General features: G+C 37.8%; 1 protein-coding gene across 1 annotated transcript in view; it reads left to right on the top strand.

The window, feature by feature from the left end:
* The window catches only part of LOC134546216 (centromere-associated protein E-like), a 207,207-nt gene that overhangs the window by 135,576 nt on the left and 49,760 nt on the right, over positions 1-21,871 (top strand). The window contains exon 6 of the mRNA XM_063388840.1: positions 1,676-1,801. Within this exon, the coding sequence (XP_063244910.1) occupies positions 1,676-1,801 (126 nt within the window). The remainder of the gene's footprint in view (positions 1-1,675; positions 1,802-21,871) is intronic.

Genomic DNA, 21,871 nt, shown 5'->3' with positions numbered 1-21,871 from the left:
GTTCACCGTATAGGAACAAAATAACTTCTCACACAGTTTTCGTTTATCGTCCAAAGATGTAGATATTTCCTCGCAAACTTTTGCTTTGATATCTGCCCACACTAGTTCAATTGGATTCAAATCCGGGTGGTATGGAGGCAAACGAATGGTGTCATGGCCACACTCCTCTATTATTTGATCCACTTTGAATCTTGTGCTTTGGTGGGATTTTACCAAAAGTAGCAAATCGGCTTTGGTTATGTGTGTGGAGAATTGAATGTTGTTGGCTTTTAACCAGTCTTGGATGCCAGATTTCAGAGTAGTGGTCGTAGGCTTTTTATTTATTTGGACATTGCATTCGTTATTTCCAAAATTTTTATCCTACGCAGCATATGCAAAACTGACGGTGCCGATGGCAATTATCGTTATAGCGGACTTTAAGTTATAGACCGTATTCGGTACAACGGACTTTCACTGTATTATAAGGAACATCACTCAAGTCTATAGGACATACACTTAAAAACAGGAAATTTTTAATTTTGGAGTCCCATTAGGCCATTAATTACACAATCTTGGTGCATCAAGGCTATGCATCAGCAAAACTGGGATGTCAATCTTCAGCTTCATTTTGTGGGAAGGCAGGTAACTCCTAGGCAAACATGCTTTTTGTAATAACTATTGATTTTGTTGTAAAAGTGCATCTTGACAGATTCTGTCAAAATTAGACTTATTTGCTGAAACAAGTTCTAAGAAAAATTTTAGTTTTATATTTTTTGAGTAATACATTATTGTTATGAATGAACACAATGTTAAAAATAAAAGCATCACTAAAATCTCCTGTTTAAAAAAGGGAAATGACCTAATCATACATCCTTCATCTGTGAGATGAGAAAATCTGTAGCAAAAATGGTGGATGCATTGTATTTGTGTATTAACTGAATGCTGATGAGTTTAAACTACCAGATATAAATTAAAATAATTTAATTAAAATCACATATGTTCTAGACAAACTGCAAAGTACGAATATAGGATGATTCTACAAGATAGGGTTGTTTTTTTCCGTGTCGGAAAAGATACAGATTGTATCATTTTGTAAACGATATCTATACAAATGCATGCCATTTTAAACTAATTAAAGTATTTTTTTTTTAATATAAGCTAAGTTAGCATTAATTGTGGAAATCAGCAAAAAAAAATGGTATCTAATGTGTTAATTAGCAAAAAAAAATTTCTTCGGCCATAGCCAGCTGATAGTTTTTTCTGGCCCCTAATCATTATCACTTCAATTAACACTACTGGTTTTTTGTTTAATGTCCTACATTTTTGCATTACAAAGTCACCTGCTTTATTCATAACTTTACTAGTGGGTCTTGATAAATCTGCTTAAAAGTGGGTAAATCTATATTCAAGGACTGATTTTTTCCGTAATTAATGCTGTACAACAAATTGAGAGACTAATACAGTATTGGCTAAATGTAGTGTTTCTTGTGAGCTCTTTTGTTCATCATTATAATCATTATTTTCAGTTTACAACCCATGTTAGCTTGTCTATCATCCCACCATCACAATAATCGCTTTGATCCAGTCCTCTCGCCTTTCAGCACAAATTCATCCACAGCGTTATTATTTTTTTTTTCACTTGTATTTTTGTATCCCTTTTGTTAAATATATATATATATAAATTTTTTTTTTGCAGTCATGTGAGCTACAGGGATAGCAAGCTGACCAGGATTCTGCAGTCCTCCATTGGTGGCAATGCCCTTACCGCAATAGTGTGCGCTGTCACCCCGGCGGCAGTTGAGGAGACTGCAAACACTTTGAGGTGACTACATTCCATCAGTTTATCATGTGTTTACTAAACCACTTTTTTTTATGGATGTGATCGACTGGGCTATTTACTCGCTCCCACCAATGCGATCCAGGTTCTTTACCTGGCGAGTTCAAACCAGAATTTTTTGCTGGTAGGAAATGGGGCTGTGCAAAAAAAAAACTTTTTTTAAATTTAAATTAAAGACCAAGATCTAAGTTCTCCCTGATGACAGTGCCGAAGGCAAAGATATTTTAAATATTTTCCTACATGGCTAATTATTTGAGTGCTTGAGTAGGTGTTTCATTAGCACATTGTGGAAATTGAATGGTACCCGTGTTTTATCGCATAATCATCACACGCGCATAATCACATCGCACCATTATTTTAAGATATCAAAATTTGGAGAAAAAAATTTCTTGCATAAATGTTGTATGATTATTTAGATTCCAAACACTTTGTGTAGGTTGTTTTCCCGTATAGAACAATGTAGTTTAAAGTTGAAATCTAATATTCATTCGGATATTACCACTTAATTATTTAATCAACAGAAATACGAAGTTGTCTGATGTGTAAATTTTTTTTTAAAGACGGTTTCAAACGTTATAACTAGGGACCCTTTTATTTCGCGAATGGTTTATTTACGAAATTTTTATACAAGCATTTAGGGTCTACATACCAACAATTTATGTTATTTTTATAATGTTACAAACCGTTTATGCGTCGCGAAATTGAATGAAATTTGCCATTTTTCTCTTTTTTTGCGCGAAATGGGGCTAAATTCCTCTATTTCATTAAATTTCGCACAAAATAGTCCATTTAAAATCACTATTTTTAAGATTTGCGCAAGAATATGTAGTGGTGCACCGATGCGGATACCGATGAATCGTAATCGGCGATTATGGGTACTTACCGATTAATCGTAACTGGCGATTATCTTAACAATTACTTTGCCGATTATTTACGTCCCAGCGTAATTAAGTAGGTTTTTACCGTGTAATATTTTGTTACACATTTGTGCCGGAAATTAGGCATTTCGTCACCTTTTTTAATTTTTATTATGATTTTAAATTTTTTGTGTGGAAATTTGATTTGCTCTACTATAGTGTGGTTTTACTTTGTTAGTCTGGTGTACTCCTCTGAGTTAAACTTTGTCTCAGTGCTCTGAAGCCCCTTTCCCATCGGCGTATCGGATATTTTGCTGGCCTAATCCCTGACTGGCAGACAGCTTACCATTTCCCCCGCCTTCAGTCACGCCTCAAGCCTGTAATATCATTTCTCTTCGTGACCCTAACTGCATAGACAAGCCTGTAGCTTGCAGGCGACCAGTTCTCAGAGACGAGCTGAGATTTGCCTTTTTCATCACGTGTTAGTGTTATGTTCGCTCCTCTGCAGCCACGACGGGACGTAGATTCCCAGCAGCGTTGCATTTTAACCTCACCCCCCCCCCCCCCCCCCTTCTCAGTTCCAAGTAAGACCAATGACCGGTCGTAACCCCCTGGTCAACCGTGAGCCTCCTCAAGGTCTCTGCGCAAAAAAAGAGTGCGCCAAAACTGATCGCAAGAGCTACCTAGCGACCAAGTCGCGAACTTCTCCGCTAGTCTACCCTCTAGGGCGCCAGAGAGCAGCACCTGCTTTCCCTTGAGTTATATGGACGCCGTGGGCGAGTCAATTGTTTTCAACTCAGACCCCTCCGACAGAGTTCTCTACTGTCGCCCAGTGATGCCAACTTCAAAACTCCTGCCAGAGTTTTTTTTTCGCCCGCATTCGGGCAAGTTCGGAATCTTTCGGCGGCCCAGACCTCCCCTCCACCTGTAAGCGCCGGCGGCTACTTTTAATTACGAGACGCGGTTTGCCGCGACACAGATCAACTCGCGTCGCGTCTGCAGACAGATCTCCATCGAGTATCGGCGAATCGGCAGACTCTGCAAGACTTCATCCGACCGCTAACGACTATGTAGTCGCTTTGTATAAGGGATGCTATCCCTCAAGTCAATCCTAGTAGATTAGTCTGTCTGCATAGTTTAATTATTTGCCTTCGAAATTTTTTTTCTTTTAAATATTATCATGAAGAAATCATCCGCGTCCTGCCGCGCAATTCGCGAGCTCCAGACCCTGGCTGACTCCACGACTGCAGCGTGCTGGGCAACTCCCCTGTTTTGACAGGGTCGATGACAGGGAGAGACTGAGTGCTCCCATCTCGTGGCCCCTCCCCTTCCTGTTCCGTGGGTCACATTAGAAGAAACGTTTCTACTACCCGACGTGATCGTTTGAAGACCTCGGGTGGTAATGTAAATTCAACATTTCCCCCTTACCTAGCTACGAACTATCTTAAGCGGATGACCAACCCACCAGCGACCAGTGTTTTCCTCAAAATCATGTAGAACGAATAGAACTAATTATCAATGTAATCATCGGATCCATCCAATTTTGGGTGTGAAACTCATAATGCAAATGTGTATATTTCAAACTAAAAATGTAAATTGTTTTAAATAATCGCGGGCCGGCCCCTTTTCGTTTTTCTTTTTGTAATCTTTGAAAATTGTTAAAACCTTTTGTATGTAAAATAATGAAAACAAGATAATTCATCAGGGCAAATAAAACAGGGAAACTATAGATCAAGTTAATCGTGTAGTTTTTATTTATTGATTTTAACGATCCACCAACTTCCTCCTTGCTTGTTACAGGAAGTTCCTAAATTTTGTTTGTTCCCCACCTCGTGTCGCCTCTGGTAAATCAATTTATTTAACTTATTTTTTTTATCCAGCAAGTTTCCAAGGCTCCTTTTAATTAATTCAAAATAATTCAATTTTGAGGCACGAGGGGTGTTACACATTTTAGGACGAAATACGGTAATATTTGTATATATTACAAAATTCATCTAACTGCGTCATATCATAATTACAGATATTTCGTTAGTTTAATAAATCTCATTGCCTCAAACAATAAAAAATGCATTTTTCCTACACGTTTCTTTACGTTTCGTCTTTTGTTTAGTGGCCTTGTACATTCCATATAGCCAGAGAAGTAAAATAGATGGCACGCAATCAAAATACCACATACAGTTGCAGTGGATTCTATGACAATCGTAGTAGCGGTTCAATATCGTGGTCCCGATACCTTCTAGTTTTTATCACTGCGTTTTACAAACTCGTTATGGGCGTCTTTGGTAACATTATCCGTTTGTTATTTGTATGTGACGTGAAAAGTGAAAAAGTATTTATAATTTTATATATTCAGTCAACATAAATAAAATCACATGTGCTAGAATTGGTTTTTAGTCATTTTTATATAATTATAGTGAGATGGCGAGTAGGGAGAAAAAAAGTGAAGTGTGGAAACATTTTTCTATAAACTCAAGTGAACAAAATAAAGCAGCATGTTTACATTGTTAAACGGTAATTTCTTGATGCAACCTTATGTGATAGTCGATAATAATGCTAGTTTTCCGCAACAAAAACTTACCCATTGTAAATTACAATTATTAGACTGTAGTTCAAGTTGTTTACAATAACAAATATTTAAATAGAAGTTAATTTAATTTCCCCTTTCAATGACTTAATAGTTTATTTTATATATTTTTATACTGTTATTATAACTGTATTCTCAATTTTACCTAATCTTGTTATTAAATTTACATGGGAATAAAAAAATTTGTGTGCATTATTACACTTAAAAAAATTTCCTTCATTATAATCGGTAACTGAATCGGTATCTGCCGATTATTGCTCTCATAATAGGTAATCGAATCGGTAATCGGTAAAGTCATATCGGTGCACCACTAAAAATATGTTTACAAGTCAAAGATAAAACTTCACACTGCATGAAAATATTTTACAGAACGACACCTAGGCAAATCATTTTTTCACTTTATAATTTGATAATGTAAATAACCTCATATTTTAACGCCCTTGGATTCAAGAAACTGGTTTATTACGTTTATTAACCTAACAATAACACAACTGTTTTGTTTCCATTCGTTGGCCAACAGTTTTCCTAACGGTCATTGCAAGTCATAGACAAGAAAGTACATAGAACATTCACAATATATCTGAAGTCAATATCGAATTACGGTAATTTACAAAAAGAACATTCATTTTACCAACAGGGCGTCCTTCCATACAAAATGACGTCCTTGATATATTGTAAACAAAACTTACACACTTTATCTCGTCTTCTCTGAGACGTTCGGAGAAACAGATTTATCATCTTTGGCTCAGAAACTCCGTGCTCGTTTGTTTAGAAGTTGCTTATTGTTGTCTACACACTTTTTATATACTTTTTTAAATTGAAAAGTGGATTTAAGTGTTACCTACTTTTCAATTTATATGTTCATACATTTATCAGAAATAGTAATTTATCTAATATTTTGCCCTCATTGAAGTATGTACTTTAAACAACAGTTATACAATTGCAAATTCGCCCTATCTAAACGCGTTACAAGCGTTTAAATCATGCCGAAAATTGTATGAATTCACAACCGTCAGCAGGAATTTGCAACTTACGGATTTTATGTACCGTGTTTTCTCGTATAATCGTCGCACATTTTATTCTTAAATCAAGTTTGAAAAGTAAGGGTGCGACGATTATGCGGAAAAAAAAATTTTGTTAGGTAAAGTTATTCATAAAACCAAAACCTGTTCATGGAAAGTACGTTTATTTAAAAAAAAGGTGGAGTATACTATAGCATGCCAAACAATCTATACTAATAATTCCTTAAACATAAACCTTTCTTCAACTTTGAATTGAAAAACCAAAGCTCTAACGCGAACGCAAGCCACTTGAATCTGACGTGAACTAACGTGTCGTAGTACACACTTGCCATGAAAGAATGCGGGCTATCAAATGTAGTTAACTTGGCACCTGACAGAGAGCGCGCGTTGCATCCAATCGGCGAGATATCGATATTCGACTACGTGCGCGCGCTCTATACGGGACGCAACATAACCAAACATGAATGATGCGCTGGCTACATTTTTATAAGCGGTACGCCGTAGTAACGCAGATAATCAGATAAAGGAAATACCATTTAAAAACTTCTTTAAAAGAAAATTTACATGTCAGACAACTTTGTATTTCTGTTAATTAAATAAATAAGTGGTAATGACCGAAATTAAGTTTTAGATTATACCTACACCGCGGCGACGCAGACGATGAGATAAAGGAAATAAAGTTTAAATACGTCTTTATAAGAAAACTAGCTGCAGTACCCGGCTTTGCCCGGGCTGAACACCGGGTGATATATTGTCCGCGAGTTACAGCAAAATGGATACCGATATGTCCAGTGTGGTGGACATTAAGAAATGACACATAATTACTGTTTGTGTATCTGTGACCTATGGTTTTCTGTTTACCCATGGCGATCAGTTGAAAGGTTTAGAAGTTAATGCGCTACAGCGCCATCTAGCGGCGAGTTAGAAAAAAAAATAGTTAGCATAAAAACCTTCTCCATGATAAAAACACTTCGATGTGCCAACTTTCATGGCGATCGGTCAAATGGTGTAAGAGTTTATTGACGACATACATGCCAACATCCAATTTATATATATTCTTATATTTCGAAATTTTGGGGCTTTCACTTTTGCGGAAAGTGGATGTTCAGGACCTCGAATGGTTTGGAACAATCCATCTCGAAAGAATAGATATTTGAAATTCCTGAAATTGTCGAAATTTTGGGGCTTTGTTCCCAGAGGGGGGCGGGGGTTCGAGGACCCTGAATGGCTCGAAAACACTTAAAATCGAAAGAGATAGATTTTTCAAATTTTTTAAACTTTCGAAATTTTGGGGCTTAAACCACCTGGGCTGGGGGGGGGGGGGGGGGGGTTGACGTTGAGGACCCCGAATGGCTCGGAAACACTCCAAATCGAAAGAGATATAAAGGAATATAAGAATGTAGGCATTTACTGTACTCCTATCTACCATAATAACAATATTGACAAATAGAAAGCCTATTACCTACCTATTAATAAGTATCTAAATAAATTAATAAATAACTCTATGTTTAAGAATTTACGTACATACATAATATTAAACTTCAAAATATACACGCCAAAAAAATAAAAAAAAAAACTAAGGATGTTTGTGAAACTATTTATTTGTCATAATGTTTAAAACATTTGTAGGATTTCTTTATATTGTTACGATCGCGCTTGGCTGCAGTGCTTGGCGTCGCCGCGCTCGTTCGGCCTGTCTGCGCCCCCCTTCCACCCGCATCCTCTCCCTGGTATCTCGTGTCATACTGTCTCGCAACATCCTGACCGTCGCAGCGCGCACCTGCCTCAGATCGAGTTACTTAAAAGAGGCCGCACTGCTGCATAAAAGGACTCAGACATGTTTATCGGCGCGTTTTGTGGGAACCCGATGCATGTTGCGTTTATCGGCGTTCTTTGAGCAGCCGCCGCGTCCTTCGAGGACTCACGACGCGTTTCTGGGCATTTCGACGGCGAAGGTCGCGCGATATCTCGGAGACATGCCCGATTGTTCTGGACGGGAACCCAAGGGCTATATAAAGTGGTTGGGCCGACCTTCGAGTCAGTCTGAGTCTGAGACTGAGTGAGTTCTCCCGTGGTGGAGATCCGGGCGATAGTGCCGCGGGTGCGGCAGAGTGGCGAAGTCCTTGGACGAAGGTTCCAGGGCAGGAAGAGGAAGTGAGTCTCAGCGGCGAGAGAGTGTGGCGACGGAGTCCCGCGGCGGAGACCCACGAAGGGTGCTGCGGCAAGTGTTGCGCCAGAGGTGCGGCCCAGCGAGGTGTGTGGAACGAGGGACTGGGGAATAGACATTTATTTAAGTGTAGTAAATTATTTGCCATCTTAGAAGATTAATTGTAAATGATAAGTAGTGGTAATAAATAAAACTGTGTGTGTGAAATAAAATCTTTTAATTGGGCTATCCTTTACGAACCCCCCGTGGGAAATCGTAACAATATGTAAAACTGTGGTGGCAATATTCCGCTTATCCAAAGGAGTATAGAAATTAATAGAGACACCACTGCCTGTACACACCAGAAATCTTTGAATTAAGTATAAAAAAAACATATTCCAAAATGAAACAAAAAGTATAAATAACAACTAATTTGACAAAAAAATTATACAACTGGAATGACAATGTTAACATCCGCCTGAAATTTAATAGAAGTAGGTAGGTAAGAATATATATATAAGAAATTAAATGAAATTAAAACATACATAAATAAAATTATCTCACACTCAACCAAACAATGTTTAATATGAAATAAAGGAAGATGGCAGTTACACGTAACTATTCTAATTAATAAAAACATCAACTTTCCGGAAATAGTAAAATTCAAATTTTTCAACTACATACAGTCAAACCTCTCTGAAACGACCCCTCACGGTTCCCAGGAATAGGGTCGGAATAGAGGGGGGGTCGTAATAGATGTTTTCCGAAATTTTCAGTTGATTTCACCCCCCCCCCCCCCCCCAACCCCTTTTCCCAAACCGCTACTCGCTAAGAAACCAGCCATACAATGGCAGGATGCTGTCACTCACAATGCTAGACGGCTGTGCTTTAAACCTTCATGACAAGTCCGTCGCCCTACAGGCCACCTCTAAAGAAAATATGTCAATAGACAGTTTATTTTTACTGGTTAGATTACATGTACGATTTCTTGCTTGCCGTAGTTAAATACACTAGAACCCCGATGTCACGAACCCCGGATTTAACGAAGCAGTGATTTTACGAATACATTCTCGAGAACCGTCAAAAAATTGGACATTTTGACCAAAATGTGAAAATCAGAAGAAAAAAAATTTAAAACAAAACAAAATGAAAGATTATTAAAATCTGTTAACTTTAACACACAGCGTATTTTTTGTGTCGGCTTTAATATTTCCAATAATGTTCATGTGAGAATAACAAAAAAATAATGGGACATTTCCTTTAAAAATACGGCAGCAGTAGCTTGTGCAACGTAAGTGGGAGCGCGGGAATATCGTCTAGACAGGCTGGCGGCAGCACAGGCGGCGGATGCATGACGTCATACGGCTTACCTCTCCTTCCCTTGTCTAGACTTCAAGGTTCATCCCTCCCAGGCATACAAACCATCGTGTCTCTCTCCCCCTCCTACTTCAACGTCCTTTGGCATGTGAAACTGTCAACATCCTTCCTCACCTTCACCAAACTGTGTGCGACTAAAGCCAGGTTTGTATAGTCCAGTTCTGGTAAAATGAAAAATTTTTAAGGGCCCCCGCGACAGCCATTTACCGTTAATTGTTTTGATACAAATTGTTTGTTAGTTACACAACATTATTTCTGAAGGAAAATCACTGAAACTTCAAAATTTATTTAATGGAAAAATTTAGCAGGGCCGTAAAAGTATTCATTTTTGCCGCAAATGAACTATACTCGCCCTTCCTGCCGGACAACATTCTCGGCGCGTGACGCATGGCAACTACAGTCGTGTGCCGCGCACAGCCACGAAAAACCTACGCAATTTCCAAACTATACTATATATCCGACTGGAGTCTGTTTACGAAAAGCATTTAAGAATTTGTTAATGGTTCTTTTGAGATAAAATGGCTAAAAGACATGTTTTCGAAGTTTTAGGTGTAAAAAACCCGTTACAAATTTCTTGAAAGTATCATAGGGAAATGCATTACACCTTTATCTTTATTTTTCCGCCATATAATGTTATGGTCACCGCTCAAATTTCACTGTTATCTGACGGGAACGAGATGACTGCGCGCCAGTTCAGAAGCCTTGCACTTAGAGGTTTTACCGCGCTAGAACTACCATTGAGCGTCGATCTTATCATCCCGCTTCACTAACACACACGCTGACCAGACGGCGCCCTAAAGCTGATTAGAGGAAGCATGTAGAAATGCAAGGCAGGAAATTTTTCCAGCTTATCAACCAGGACCCGGGCAAGTCTTGACTATTAAGCTTTTCACATTAAAATATAAGAGACTTGTATTGTGTAATTTCGGTGTTATTTAGCGGTTTTTCTTAAAAATCGCTTTTTTCGCATTTTCCATATAAATTCGCGGAAAATTTCGCGATTTCGCGATTCACCATATAATCGTGGCCCTAGTTATTGCTCGCGCGAGAGGAGAACGTGGAATGTTAGAAGAAAGATAAATGCGGGGTAGACAGACGGCAGCCAGTGTGTTTCCTGCGCGGGGAATAAGTGGCGTAGCCTTTTTTTTTATGCTGGGTGAAGCGACCTTTTTCTATCAACCCACGGGAAAAATTAATTGCTTGAGCTGTCAAAATAAACATCGCTGCGGCAGTTAAAACAAGTCGAGGCGGGCGTGCATCCAGTCGGTCGCTGTGTATTGTCAACCGATAGTAATCAAAATCAAGAGAAATCCAGCAGGTAGCTTTGCCTTAACTGCGTACCACACTAGACACTCGCAATAAGCTAAACGTAAACACGTTGCCACAAAAACCTTTATCTGCACCCTGCCGACAAAGGGACGTGGAATGGGGGTTGTTAAGCGCTGACAGCGGTCGACAGGAAGCACTCGGCAAGAGAAACGCAGCAACACGTTACTCACCACAAGAAACTTATTTTCTGTCTGTTTATCTTCGGATTTTCGGCAATTTTTTCACGGTTCCTCGAAATCGGGTTGTAATAGAGAGGTGGTCGCAATAAATGGGGTCGCAACAAAAAGGTTTTACTGTAATTGATAAATATTTCTGGTCTTCGGTCTCAGCAGCCCTAAGACTTGACGCTCCGCAGATAAATTATAAACACTAAACCAAACTCCTTGCAAATAAGTAGGTACTGTAAAAAAAAAATAACAATATTGACAAATAGAAAATATTAGTAGGCCCTACCTATCTATGAATAAATTTCGAAGAAATTTATAAGTTTAAGAATTTATGTACCTACATAATATTAAACTTGAAACTATCAACACAATAAAAACCTAAGAATGTTTGTGAAACAATTTTTTTTTTATTTGTCATAATACCTAAAATACGTGTGTTTCCAAAATGAAACAAAGTACTATAAATAATGACCAATTTGACAAAAAAAATATTGCACAACTCGAATGACATTGAAAACATACACGTGAAATTTAAAAGAATTATGAGTGCCCTAGGTAAGGAGAAAAAATATATATAGAAGAAATTAAATAAAAAAAATGGGTGCGTGTACTTAGGTACGTGCATGAGAAGTTATACTTCTTTGGCATCATTAAAAAATAGTTTTTAATTGCATGCAAAAATATTGCGTGGAGTCCCTCCGCGTGGAAGAAGTGAAACTTCGTAATGTGGAAATGAAAATAGGAAGGGGTAGAAATTGATTTTTAGTGAAATCATATTGTATCAAATCAAACTAAAAAAATAAAGGAAATACATTTGTAATGATTCATAGATTGGTCTACAGAGAGAGAGAGAGAGACCTATTGAATGTCTATAAAACTAACTTTTTTATGAGAGCAGATTTTCATGAAATAAATCATGAAATCATTCAACGATAAAAGCTGTTTATTTAATTAAGCGGACGGGTTCGCCCCAAGGAGAAAATTGACGCGGTGAGTCCTCGTGGACATAGAGAAATGACAAACACTCACAATTTGTGTCTATGAAACATGATTTTTTTCTGCAATTTAAATTGTAATATACAAAAACGGTATTGAAAATTGAAACAAATATGGCGACACTACAAACTGTGAAGATCTTTATTTTTTTCTTACTCTACTTAGTTCCTTACAATAGCAAAACGTAACGTAATGGCTTGAAAGCTATTGCTCGGCAGACATAGAGGAATGACACTAACAGTTTGTATATCTATGACACACATTACATTTTTTAGTTTTTTCTTAACTCAGAATCGAGATAAAATATCCAATTGTGAATCTAAACCATCCTCAACTCCCCGTGAACTCTCACAAAAAATTTCATCAAAATCGGTCCAGCCGTCTAGGAGGAGTTCAGTGACATGCACACGCACACAAGAAATATATATATATATAAAGATTTACACGTCAAACAACTTCGTATTTTACCGTTAATTTATTAAGTGGTAATGACCGAATAAATATTAGATTTCTATTTTAAAATTTTTCGTTTTATACGAAAATGACACCTACACAAAGCGCTCGGCATCTACTAGCGGTCCAAGAACATCATGCCACGTTTACGCAAGAAGTTTTTTTATCCCAATTTTGACAGCCTAAACTATGGTTGCGATGATTACGCGCGTGCGACCATTATGCGATAAAACACGGTATTTGATGCAAAGAAAAAAATAATGATGTGCAAATTTTGCCACATTCAAATAGATTGGGAACGACGAGACACATGCATGAAGCATGTGAAAGATAGTAGCAAGCACAAAGAAAACAAAGAAAAAGCTACTGCTGGCTGCAGTAGTGGACCAAAGCGACAAATTTCAGTGCAAGTTTCTCTTCACAAAGCAGAGACTATGAAAACGGAGAAAGAAGAGTTTATTTGTGACACAGTTTCAGCATTCATGAAAGCAAATATTCCATTAGATAAATTAGAAGATCCTAACCTCAAGCAATGGCTCAGCAAGTACATTGAAGGTAGGTATATTTTGAAAGATGATAAACAAAGGATAGTATCTTTGTGTATAAATACTCATATTTGTGCAAGTAGCAGTTTTTCACCTTTCTGGATAATGTGATGTGAGGTTATTTAATTATCAGATTGTTAGGTTATTTTATTAACCGTATACATATAAAGTAACTTAGGTATCGAAAAGTAACATAATATAATTTATTTTAATTTTTTGAGGTTAAACATAGTCTAAATTTTGATTAAACTAAAGCAGTACTGTTAAAAAAAAGATTAATTTTTGTATTTTGTAGGAGCTGCAGACACAGCAAGATCAAAATATGTACCACAGATTCGTCAGGAACGGAAGGAGTTCGTCTGCCAAATGGTCAAGGATCAGCTTGTAACTGTATTGTGCAACGAAACGACAGATAGGAATGGGCGCTGTGTTTTTGTTGTACTATTGAGAACTTTATCTCCCAATCAAGAACAAAAGATGTTTGTTGCAGGTGTTAAAGTTCTCCAAAATGCAAATGCTGCAGGGTGTTCCAGGGCTATTTTGGATGTATTAATTGACTACAATGTGAAGTATGACAATGTTGTTGGAATCGTTACAGATTCAGCACACTACATGACTCTTTGTGCCCAAATGTGTGAAGTACTTGGTCTGATCTACTTCACATTCAGTGTTGTGCCCATAATCTAAATTTAGTAGCGAACATTTGGTCCACCAAACCGCCTGAACTTAACAATTGCATTGCTAATGCTAAAGTGGCTTTCCTTAACACTAGGAAGAGTAAACACACATACATTTCCTTTCTGAGGGAGAAGTACCCAAACGAAGAAAAGAAGTGTGTATTATTTCCATTGCCAGTTATGACTAGATGGAATTATTGATACAAATCAGTATTGTACATCGCAGAGTATCTCAGCGATTTGGTTGAATATTTCAAGACAACCAACGATGGAGGGGCTGCAGTACAAGGTTAGTAGAAGGAGAGGTTGCCTCAGATGGGCGCGCATCTTTCTGCGCAGGCAGCGAAGTGACGTCACGTGCAGTACACCGCCTCGACCTTGCTCCCGTCCCGTCCCCCAGTCAAGACGCGCGCGCTTTCACAAATTTATCTTTCCGTCCCGACAAAATTGGACACACTGTCATAGAGGCGATCTCAGGACACGTGTACTTCTAGTTTCATCTTTATGCGCACGACGAATTCAGCTACTTTATGTGTACCTCACGTGTGTGTTTAGAGTTTTATTTCCTAGCCTGATAAACGCCAACTTGTGCAGTGTTCGGCGTTTGAACGAATATTTTATAACATTAATGCAGGTTCAATACTAGTTTGCTGTATGGTAAATTGCCCGGGACTTGGTGTGCTGTAGCTGTTTGTAAAAATCGTCGTGAAAAAACAAAAAACGTCATATACCACAGATTTCCAAAAGAAATTGTGTTCAAAAGTCAATGGGTGCAACGCTGCAAACGAAAAGATAAATTCAATCCTGATACTTCTTATGTTTGTTCAGATCATTTTATGGTCGAGGACTATGAAAGATATCTACAGGCTGAACTGTTAAAAACTGAACCGAAGAAATTTTTGAATAAATCTGCTGTACCATCTCTAAATTTGTTGTCTAAGTATCATATTCACCGGGAGGATACAAATTCTGTAGAATGTAATTTACGGTAAAATTCAAGACAAAAAAAATAATTGCAACAGAGCTGATAAAATAATCGCAAGAAATACGTGTAACTGAAACTGGCAGCCTCAGTGCTAGAAATAAGAAAATCTGAAGAAAGAAAATGAAATTCTGAAACATAAAATATTACTTTTAAAAAATAAACTTCTCTCAGATGCCAAAAATATTAAAAAATTAAAGAAAGAAAATAATAACCTGAAGAGAAAGAATGTAAAAGATTCTAAAGAATCAAAAAAGTGTTTCCAAGTGCTGTCGTCGTTGTTTACGAAAAATCAAATAGGGTTGCTTCTTGGAATAAGGAAACATGTGAGGTGGACTAATGAAGAAATATCTTTGGCGTTCACATTTAAGGTACCTAAGCAAACATTGTTATCTTTTTCTGAAGAGAAAAATTAATATCCCTTTGCCAGGTATAGCCACGCTTCAGAGGTGGGCATCATCTTTGGAAATGCGTGGGGGCCTACTTCAGCACATGTTTCAGTATCTTGAAGTTGCCGGATCAAAACTGATTGATAAAGAACGCATAGCAGTTCTGCAATTTGATGAAGTTAAAGTAAAGAGAACTCTGGAATATGATGTGAAAAAAGATAAAGTTGTCGGACCTTTTTCATACATGCAAGTTGTAATGGCTCGAGGCTTGTTTTCTAAATGGAAGCAGCCACTTTACATAAATTTTGACATAAAATGACAAATGATATTCTTCTGTCAATTATTGATAAGCTTCGTGGTGCAGGATACGTGGTGAAAGCCATAGTAAGTGATCTTGGGGGAGGAAATGTAGGCCTATGGAAGGAAGTGGGAATTAGTACAGACAAGACATTTTTTAACCACTCTAGTGCAGAAACAGAGAAAATTTATGTGTTTGCTGATCTGCCACATCTTTTGAAACTCATCAGGAATTGGTTTTTGGATACAATGTTCAATTTACCTGGTAACATACACATTAATAAAGCACCAGTCGAAGCCCTTATAAATGCAGAAGAATCCTCAGATCTCAAAATATGCCACAAACTAACAAAGACACATATATCGGTGGAAAAAACGCAGCGGCAGAATGTAAGGAAAACAAGTGAATTATTGTCACGAACCACTGCTATCGCTTTGAAAACTAATCTGCCCGGAATTGATAAGAATGTTGCACAAGCAACTGCAGACTTTATTCTCCTGTGTGACCAATGGTTTGACACCATGAACTGTTATATACCCCGTAATATTGGCGAACCATCCCGAAAGGCATACGGCCAAGAATTAACTGCTCAAGACAAAATTTTAAACAAAATGATTGAAACAATAAGTAAATTGCATTGCTGCGGGGAAAAAAACTATGCAACTTTTCCAGAAAGGTGTCAGTGTGTCTACGAAATCATTACAGCTTCTTTACAGAGATCTAAATTGACACATGGTATTAGTTACATACTGACCCATCGTCTTAATCAAGAAATTATTGAAAATTTGTTTTCGCAGATTCGCACCCTTGGAGGATTAAACAATCATCCCACACCTTTAGACGCACTACCGCCTGAGGATGATAATTTTAGGAAAAAACCAAGGTGTGCTACGGACGAACACAAATATGACTGCTGCTTTAGATGACACGGAATTTGTGGCAAGCAAAGTGCTTAAACTTAGCGGTCTTTTTTATTCAGTAAGTGAAACTGAAAAATCAAAAACAAATTTTCTTAAAGAAGAAGGCAAGTCTGAAGGAAACATTACTGCGGATGATATCATTACAACACAAACAGAATTTAAATTTTATACTGATTTAGAAGAAAATGCTTTTGAATATCTTTGTGGTTGGGTCGCAAAAAAAACAAATCAGAGTTCTCCTACTTAGAAAGTAGCAATGAGGCGAATACTCTAAGACCAACTGCATCATCGTGGGTCAAACATCGGTCTTATGGGGGATTGTGTATACCGTCTGAACTATGGTTACGTCAAGCAAAACAGCTTGAGTATGAATTCCAAAATTATCATGGTAAAGAACTTCTAAAAGGCCCAGGCGTCGTGACGAAATTGGTAGATAAGATTGCTCCTTCCTTAAATAACATTTAAAAGAAAATTATCAGAGCCTTTGTTGTTCTAAGAACATTCATAAGGATGAAGTGTCTTTCAGAAGAATCCCGAAAATCTACCAAGAGAACTTCTGGTGCCATGTCTGACGACGGGAGGAAAAAAAATTAACAAATACAAAAAAACTGTTACAGGAAGTACTTAGGCATTTAAGACCTGAATTTGTATGCTGCATTAAAGAGCTGACTTCTAAAGTGACATTTGGAATATTTTATTAGGTCTAGTTTTGATCAAGAAGACCGAATTGTTATTTATATAGTGCATATCGACTAAAAAATTTTTAAAGTTACACCTGTGTTAAAGCAATCTCTCAAAAACTTAATGCTGAATGAATTTTTAAAATTATTTTTTATTTTCCAAGAGTAAAGAGATAATCCGACATAGGAAACTAGGGATGATCAATCAGCAAACCAAATATGCAACGGTTGCAATGGTTGGTGAGTACCGAGATATTTTATTGTTTCCACATATGCTTGTTTTTTATGTGTATTTCTTGCAAGGTATTCACAATCATCATTGATCTGAAATGGATTTTTATGTACATAATAATTTTTGTGCTTATCATATGAATGGAATCTTTGTTTTTCGCGTGTTAACTTACTTTATTACGATTTTGGGGGGGGGGATGATATTTATAATAATGGCAGCCATATCAGTATTAGACTGAGTATAAATATAATGGAACAATTGTGGAAGGGTCGTTGTAATAGTGTTGACGTGTTCGATCTATACGCGACACTTGCTGCTGTAGCCGGACGCGGCGGACAGATAACGGGCAGGCCGGCAGCTGTGATGCTAGTGATGTCACCCACCCTCGGCCGGCTGGCTACACAGCGCTTACGGGACCGAGACAACCTCCCTCTACTAACCTTAGCTGCAGTACAGTATTTCAAAGATCTGACAAACATTAAAGTTGTGCACATCATTGCTTCAGCAAATTTTTTGTCTGAACACTGCCAGTCTGTCATTGAAACAATTGTGCAACTTGAAGGTTCGTCTTACCCATATGCCCACAAGGTACAAGCAAAAATGCAAGATCTTCGAGATAGTTTCAGAAGTGTTGCTCAGGGTAATTTTGGTGAAGCAACAATTGCTACACTGGACACAATGACTGTTACTATGAAATCTGTAGTAGCCCAGCAACTGCAAGTTTTGGGTGTTGCATGTGAAAGGAAGCTATCCCTCTTACTTTTAGAAAACACTCCTACTACTAAACATTTTTTTGAGTGCATGGGAAAAATTTTTGACATTAGAAATATACATATCTATAAATACTGTAGATGACATCCTGTTAAATGCAGCAAAGAATATTCCTGTCTGCTAGAAAATTTCTTCCAAACTCTTTTTGGAAGACTATTCTGCTTTCAAAAGGCAAGTTTTATCCCAGTTGGACAGTGCCACTTCTGTTGATTTAGTATCAGTTTTATTGGGGCTAAAGAAAGACCATCAGGGATTTGCAGAATCCTGTATTAAAATTTTGTGGATTCCCGTTTCAAATGTAGACAGCGAAAGGGCTTTCTCAGTACATGGGAATATTCTCACAGATATTGTAACAACCCAGATTACAGCCTTCCTTATGCAATCCAGTAATAATCTTTTGTTATGAATTTTTTTGTCAAATTTCAGGTTAGGTTTTCTAATGATGTAAAGTTTTTTTCTTTTTCGAAGTTAGACGTAAAGTGTTTCACCTGGTTTATTGTTTTTATTTTTAAAATTCATAAATTTATATTTCAAGTAATTTTTTTTTTTGCTGGCTTCTTTGTGTGGGAAGGTATGCTGACTTCTTTGTGTGGGAAGGTATGCTGACGTGATTCTCCTTCGTTTTTTCCACGACCAAGGCTTTGTTTCACACGCTAGGCGTGTGAGTCACGGTTACGGGAGTGCGAGAAAGATACAAAATCGCTGCGTCGTGGGAACATATGTAAGCATACTTGCCAACTTTTATGATTCTGGTGTATAATGTACGAAAATCTGGGCTTGTTTATGATTTTACGAACATGACCAATTATTTATGATTTTTGTTGGCGACAATAGGAAGGTTCAGAGAAAGAGCCATAAATGCACGTCTCAAGTGACCAGTCAAAAAAGGCATAAGTAACGCAGAGTGTGTTGTTTTGGCGCTGTTTTGACACAGGGTGTGTAGTTTTTCAACTAAGTGCTGCCCACTTCCTTCCTTGTCTTTTACCCTCTTCGGGCTGCTGGCGACTGAAGCCAGACAGAGAGAGAGAGACAGAGAGAGGGAGGATGATGTTTGTCAGCAGTCCCTCCCTTCTCCGATCTTGTATACCTATTTTACACTTGCCGGCGCACAAAGCCTAACGAGAGAGAGAGGACGTGTCACAACTTTTTTTAAGGGGGGAGGGGTGGAAGAAGGAGGGAAGTTGTCTGACTTCCTTGCTGCTGCCGTGCTTGTTGGAGTAGGGGTGTAAGGGGCCCACCAAAGGGGGGAGGGTAGCGAGGAAAAAGGAAAATAAAAGAAGGGGAGGAAGAAGGAGGGAGGGTGTCTGGCTTCATCGCTGCGGCCATGCTTGTGGAGGAAGGGGTGTAAGGGTAGGGCCAAAAGGAAAATAAGAAGAGGAGTGGAAAAAAAAAGATGCTATGTCGCCCTTTTCCTTCTTCCACTCTTCCAGACACATCTCAGCGTGTGTTTATTTGGCAGTGGTTCATGGTTGGCTATCATCGGGTGTTTAAAGTCATTTCATAATGTTTAGCTGTCAGAAACTAGTTTCTGTGGCACGGATACGTTTCTGAAGCAGGTTACTGGAGATTATTCTTTTCGTCGGATGTTAGCTTTATGTCAACATCATGACGGAAAAGAGTGAAAAGTGTAATAAACATTATTTTCAGCCGTTTCATGATGTTTACGCTAAGGAGTTTTTTTTATTTTGAAATCTGAAAAAGGTAACAAATATGCATTTTGTAGTGTTTGCCGGTGCGAAATAAATATTTTGCATGGGGGGAAAATGACATTTTAAAACCTGCAAAATCGCAGAAACACGTGAGTTCTCTAAAGTGCAGAGAAAGCAGTGCTAAAATAAATAATTTTTTTGTCAGCAGTTTAACTTCTCATAGTGCCATAAGAGCTGAATGTTTGTTTACCTCGTTTCTGGTTGAACATAACCTTCCCATAAGTGTAGCTGATCATGCAGGACCTTTTTCGCAAAATGTTCCCCAAATCTGAAGAGGCGAAGAAGTACGCTTGTGGCAGGACGAAAACTACAGCCATTGTTGAGGAAATGGCCATGCAGACAAGAGAAGGAATAGTGCATCATTTGCAGAGTGGACCTATTTCTCTGGCGACAGATGGCAGCAACGATACATATGCAAAGCTGTATCCAATAGTAGTTACATTCTTTGATACTCAAGTAAAAAACATTGTTTCTTGTGTTCTGTCATTACCTGCTCTTCAAGGAGATTCCACTGGCCGAAATTTTGGTGGGTTGATGCTGAGTGAACTTGAGCGACTCAAAGTACCTGTGACACACATGATCAGTTTTTCTGGCGATAATGCTGCTGTCATGTTAGGAAAAAAAAATTGGAGTGGCAGCAGTATTAAAACAAAAACAAGAACATCTTATTGTAATGGGATGTTTATGTCATTTGATAAATCTAGCTGCAGAGAAAGGAACCATTTGGCTTGTACTAAGAATTGAGGACGTTTTAGTTGACATTTATTATTACCTGGAAAGGAGTGCCAAGCAAAAAGAAAGCTTTTAAAAATTTCAGGACCTGCATTCTCAAGAATCAAAGAAAATCTTGAAGCATGTGTGTACCAGGTGGTTGTCACTAGGAATATGCTTGCAGAGGTTGGTAGAGCAATGGGAGCCTTTGCTTGGATTTTTTGAGGCTCAGCAAAATGTTGTGAAATCACAGACATCAACTCTTAGTTCATTTAATATTCCCAAACAAACTGATAGGCCTGTTCAAGTTAATAGTTCTGTTTGCAAAAAAAAAAGTCAATTTTTCTTAAATCGCAGAACCCTGTGTCTTTTGACAATTTTGCTACTCAAAAGGTGCAGGTAGAGGAAAAGTTGCCTAACAAATCTGTTGAAACTTCCAAAGCAGGAGACAAAAGAAAGCTTGCTGTGGATACTACAGCTTCATGCAGCAGTAAGAATTCTGCTTCAAAAAACTGTGCCAAGAAATTTGCAGTTGATAGGCCTACAGTGACAACAAATGTATCCCGCGAATAATTTTTGTATGGGTTTTTATCTTTTTCTTTTAACAAGGCTTTCTGTTTGTTCCTTCTTCATGTGATACCAACTTTTGAAAGATTGAACACAGTTTTGCAGTCATCTGTTCCTCAGATCCACACACTAAGACAGCAGTTTGAATTTTTGAACGAGATATTGTCAAAGTTTGTGAAACCTACTGTCATTAAAGAGTCTAGGTATAATTTGGCAGAAAATCAACGTTCAGTTGTTGATTTAACTATTGGTAATGAAACACAGAATAATGTTAGTACACTCAAGGAAGCTGAAAAAACTTATTTCTCTCTTCAGTCAGAAAATTCTTTGTTTGTGCTGTTGATTATATCATTAACAAGTTTCCCCTGAAAAATGATGTCTTGAAAAAAGCTGGTGTAGCATCTATTGACCATATAGAACATGCAAGTTTTGTTGATGTTAAGTACTTTGTAGAACTCTTTTTCTTCTGTCTGTTGGTGATGATGAAAGTGTTGTGAAAGCTATGGATGATCTACAGAGCTAGTTTAATCTCCTTCAATTTGAAGATATTTCTTCTATGGTTGCAAAAGAAGATACCATTGTGTAAAAGTGGGTTAAAGTGTCAAGCATGAGTGATAATGGCAAGCCAAAATTTGGACGGTTG

This window comes from Bacillus rossius, chromosome 1 (assembly GCF_032445375.1).
Source record: "Bacillus rossius redtenbacheri isolate Brsri chromosome 1, Brsri_v3, whole genome shotgun sequence".
Lineage (NCBI taxonomy): Eukaryota > Metazoa > Arthropoda > Insecta > Phasmatodea > Bacillidae > Bacillus > Bacillus rossius.
This window is presented reverse-complemented; position numbering and strand designations above follow the sequence as displayed.